Here is a 4,750-nt window from a genome sequence, read left to right on the forward strand (position 1 = left end):
GTTCGAAAGATTGTCGTCCCAAGTTCCGGTGTAGGGAGCTACCTTATCAGTAACCCAAGCCGGGACGTAACAGCGGCGCTAGTGTCTATGTTGCCAACTTGACGAGATGTACAGCCAAAACAAGCCTAGCGATCTTAAAAATCACTGCATACCCCCACCATGGTCGCGTCATCCCCACTACGGGCGTGAGGCATGTGGTGCATGTCAGTGTCAGTGTCATCGTTCATCGTTGGTCATCGTTGGTTATCGTAACGGATTGTAACGATTGTAACACAGAACAAGTCTCACGAGAGTTTCCAAATTGATAAATAAAGGTCGAAGATAGTGTCATGTGTCGTACAATACGATTTCTTTTGCTGCGTTAACTTGATATTAACGTTTTCATCACATCTACGACTCGTTATTAATTAAAAGTGCTGAATTCCTCTGTGTAAAGGAATTTAATACATACTGCTATCGTTCGAGGTTAGAAACTGTGCAGTGATATACCTTAAGTCAACTGAAATATACAAACAAGTCTTTGTGTATAAAATACTTATATTTGAAATGGCCGAAGATTTTGGAAGAGAAACACCGCCCGCGTACTCAGCGAACGAGGATACAAAAACTGCTGGACAACCTCTTTCAGATTTTTTATTACAACTTGAAGATTACACGCCCACGGTTATTATAATTGAAATTGAAACGCTGTTTGCAAATTATTTGTATATTAATTAGATTCATTTTTCAGGTGCCCGATGCTATAAGTGAACATTATTTACATACAGCTGGTTTCAACGCAACTGATCCAAGGATGTGAGTATTTTATACACAAGTTATTTTATTTAATAAGGTGATTCTTGTAACTTGATAACATTTGTACAGTTTTGTCATCTATTTACTTTCTAAATAGTACAGTGGCTGGGATGGAGATATCATTGGTTATGGAACTACAGCGATAGAACTTTGAATTGAAGTGAAGCGAAAAATACGGAAAATATGTTGGCACGGCTCGTAACGCTCGGGCATTGGTCAGCGCGGGTCCTACGCGTATTCTCATTGGTCAGGCTTTTTCGTTGAAAATTCAAAAACCATGCCTCACTTTGCGTTTTGCCAAAGGAAATTGTTGTTCAGAAACATATACAGAATCACCTCCCTTCGGTTCTAACACTTCTTGTATCTACACTACAATGTATCGGCTTCGGTTCAGTTCGGTATGCGCCAGTATGCGCGTCTCTATTCTGCTACTACTCCCTTTCCGCGCTTTGGTCATGCTCGCCGCAGTACCATCCAGCGTTGAGATATTTTTTCCCTCACGGCTCGCTTCCCCTGTTTTTCGCCCGTATTTCGATCCCCACTACTATTCCCCTCATGCGCCTTCGCTGACCATGCCTAGCATACCCCCATCAAGTACCAGTCCCCACCATGGTCGCGTCGTCCCCACTTTCCGGCCGAGGGAAAAAATATCTCAACGCTGGTACCATCGTCAAAGCATTTCGTCCTAGTGACTTTTGATTTTGATTCTGACAGTGACAATCTAACCCACGGTCTTAAAGATTATAAAATCGTGGTCTAACGTAAACGCTAACCCTAAAAATTACAATTAATCACGTAATTAACCGATATCTATTACAGAATTATTTTATAAAAATGTATTTGATGTCGACATTGCCAACTTGACGAGATGTACAGTAAAAACAAGTCTAGTAATTTTAAAAATCACTGACCAATCTCGCCGTTCCGAGAGTCTAGGACCGAACACAGTTCAGTTTTTGATCGTTCTGCGTATACTCCTCCCGTTTACCTCTTCCCAATGTGAACGCGTGCGCACAGAGTCACTGATGCGACGCCAAGCCGCTTCAGCCGCATCGTCCAAAGCGATCTATAGAGAGCTCGAAGTGTGTGCAGTGAAACATAGTTTTTGTGAATTCCGAAAATTCCGACTTTTTCCAAGTATTGAATATTTCCTTGTGCTTATTGTATTGTGGATTTGGAAATGGAGGAAGAATCTGGAAAATCTATTATGTCTCCAACAAAAAAAAACACATCGGGAAAGGTAAGAGTATATCTCATTGTCTACACTTCGATACTGTAAACACGAAATATCCCTATTTCTTTTACGTAAGATATGTGTTTCAAATCATTTTTGTGGTATACGTGGTATCAGGGTGCGCATATTTTTTCGTGCACGGCTCGCTTCCCCTCTTTTTCGCCCGTATTTCGAGCCCCACTACTGTTCCCCTCATGCGCCTTCGCTGACCATTCCTAGTATATCCCCATCAAGTACCAAACCCCACCATGGTCGCGTCGTCCCCACTTTCCGGCCGACCGAAAAAATATGCGATGCCTGCGTGGTATACTTACGCGTACAAAACTTCGTTCTCTTTATAGTTCGTCGGATCTTCACAGAAAATGACAATTATAAACCTTTACAAACATATGACCAGCGAAAATCCAACTCCAAAATATAAACCCATGATAAAGGAGCTATCGAAGCAAACGGGAATTGGTAAAACAACAATAGAGAGGACGATTTCTGAATATAAATCTACAGGCAGAGTAACCTCACCAAACAGAAAGAAACCGCGCGTAAAAATTTTTCAAAAATTGTCTGACGAAGAAATACTTGGTATACGCAAGAAGGTACATGATTTTTGGTTTTGTCGAGAAATTCCAAACATGAGAAAAGTATGGGAAGCTGTAAATGATGACCCGGAGCTCCCGTCCTTGAGTGAGTCGTCCGTGTATCGGATATTAAAGCAATTGGAATTCAAATGCATGATTCGTTGGCGCAATAACGCTTTAATCGAGAAGGACTACATTGTCGCCTGGCGGCAACACTACATTGAGGATATTCAACAATATCGATCAGAAGGGCGTCCGATATATTATTTAGATGAAACTTCGATTAACGTTGGAGATTGTAGACGAAAAATTTGGGTTGGCACAGCAGCTACCTCATCAACAAACACGGCAAAAAGCGCACTGTCGATAGGCAATCCTAAGACCTCTTGCAAGAGAGACCGGTTGATTATTGCACACGTCGGGTCGTCAGACGGATTTCTACCTGGAGCACTCCTTTGTTGCCAATCCAAAACAGATTCTGACGATTATCTCAAGGAAATGAACGGCGATACATTTTTTACGTGGTTCAGAAAGATTTTGCTCATGCTAAAAGATCGGGCAGTTATTGTGATGGACGATGCTCCATACCACAATATGAAAATTGAAAAATATCCAAATTTAGGTTGGAAGAAAAACGATATAATTACGTGGCTGATAGGTAAGGGGGAAAAGCTGCAGTCTGTACACTATGTAAAGGCGCAATTACTTAAATTAGTGGAGAAGCATAAGCGCCCGAACGACAAAAATTATGTCGTTGACGAGTTTGCAAAGCAGTTTGGACATACTGTAGTACGCCTTCCCCCTTACCACTGGGAATTGAACCCCATTGAATTGGCATGGACAGAAATAAAAGAATACATCCGAACTCAAAGTACAATGTACAAGTTTCCAGATGTTGAATACTTAGTTGAAGCAGCCGTGGAAAATGTGACCGCCGAGTCATGGCAAAATTTAATCAAGCATACAACGGAAGTAGAAAATAAGTTCCGTCAGCTTGACTACATCACGGACGATATGTTAGACGAAGGTGACCCCTGGGTGGATAATCAGTCCGATGATTCCGGCGGAAGTGATTCCGAAACTGAATAATACCATATAAAAAACCTTCACATTTTTATACATATTATTTGTTAATATTTAAATATTCCTATTACATTCATGTATATTTCTGGAAAATATTAAATGTTTGATTATTTTACGTATGCAAACGCGCAGTTCTTATTCATGTCTATAATTCTCTATCTTGCCTATTCATTCGTCCTGGTGTTTTGTCGTGAATACTGAACCGTGGTTCATGAGGCGGAAACTAATTTAAAGGGAGGCCTGAGAGCCTGAGACGCTCGCTGCGACCCTCATCCTCATCCTCATCACCTTTCAATCTGCGCGAAACGGTCCTAGATTCTCGAGACAGCGATAAACTAACGTAATCTAACCTAACCAAACCAACAGTATTAGAGTTGGCTGTGGGCATACGTTGATTCGACGTTCAGACAATGTACGGAATTCTGCAGAAATATGTCCAATACCGACGATGCTTCGTCCATTGATCTCATTAAAATGCATATGATCAATGTCGATGTTCTCGTCTTCGTGCAAAACGATATTTTTATCCATGTCGCTTTACACTTCCAACGAGGGTTGCCAGATCGAGGGACTTCTCCTCTTCCCCTGCTGTCCCCACTACTATTTCTTCCTTTAACTACATATACATGGACTGTTAGTCCGCTGGGAGAATCGTCGCTAACATCAGGTAGCCAACCTCCGCCTTCGGGACCATCACGTGACCAACCAGCGGCAATTTCAAATCACGGTTTACACGTATGGTAGAACAAATCTCGTCGAAGAGTCCGACGAAGACATAAATATTGAAGAGTGTCTACCATTACATAGCAGAGATGAAGAGGGAGATTGCTCATTTTTTCAATTGATCCTTAATGTTGTTGTGTACAAAAGTGTTTAGCAAAAAGAAATACGACTACTGATGGAAGGAAATGTAAAAATTCGAATCATAAGGGACTTTATCGTGCGAAAAAATCGGTTTTCGATTTTTTTAACTATGGCGCATTTCACCGAAAAATCTGGAAAAAATAGAATATAATAGGTGAATTGAGGCACGTCTACCATAAAAATATAAATGATGTAGAAT

General features: G+C 41.1%; 2 protein-coding genes across 2 annotated transcripts; both read left to right on the forward strand.

The window, feature by feature from the left end:
- The first annotated feature begins 199 nt into the window (after nt 1–199).
- LOC108625457 (transcription initiation factor TFIID subunit 10) lies at nt 200–815 on the forward strand. Its single transcript, XM_018025507.2, has 2 exons — nt 200–663; nt 731–815. Exons 1-2 carry the CDS (start codon nt 547–549, stop codon nt 797–799), a joined length of 186 nt encoding a protein of 61 aa, XP_017880996.1. The 5' UTR covers nt 200–546; the 3' UTR covers nt 800–815.
- Nucleotides 816–1,673: 858 nt separating this feature from the next.
- On the forward strand, nt 1,674–3,812 carry LOC108625460 (uncharacterized). The gene is made up of 2 exons (XM_018025510.2): nt 1,674–2,035; nt 2,371–3,812. The coding sequence occupies exons 1-2, from the start codon at nt 1,976–1,978 to the stop codon at nt 3,691–3,693; spliced, it is 1,383 nt and encodes a 460-aa protein (XP_017880999.1). The 5' UTR covers nt 1,674–1,975; the 3' UTR covers nt 3,694–3,812.
- Nucleotides 3,813–4,750: the final 938 nt, after the last annotated feature.

This window comes from Ceratina calcarata, unplaced genomic scaffold (assembly GCF_001652005.2).
Source record: "Ceratina calcarata isolate Rehan_Ccalc_2016 unplaced genomic scaffold, ASM165200v1 scaffold356.2, whole genome shotgun sequence".
NCBI lineage: Eukaryota > Metazoa > Arthropoda > Insecta > Hymenoptera > Apidae > Ceratina > Ceratina calcarata.

What these genes read in the sequence shown, in the direction of transcription:
- LOC108625457 (XM_018025507.2), top strand. Translation starts at nt 547, where the DNA reads ATGGCCGAAGATTTTGGAAGAGAAACACCGCCCGCGTACTCAGCGAAC. An exon ending in TTGAAGATTACACGCCCACG is followed by an intron (nt 664 to 730) that starts GTTATTATAATT and finishes TTCATTTTTCAG; the next exon opens with GTGCCCGATGCTATAAGTGA.
- LOC108625460 (XM_018025510.2), top strand. Translation starts at nt 1,976, where the DNA reads ATGGAGGAAGAATCTGGAAAATCTATTATGTCTCCAACAAAAAAAAAC. An exon ending in AAAAAAACACATCGGGAAAG is followed by an intron (nt 2,036 to 2,370) that starts GTAAGAGTATAT and finishes TTCTCTTTATAG; the next exon opens with TTCGTCGGATCTTCACAGAA.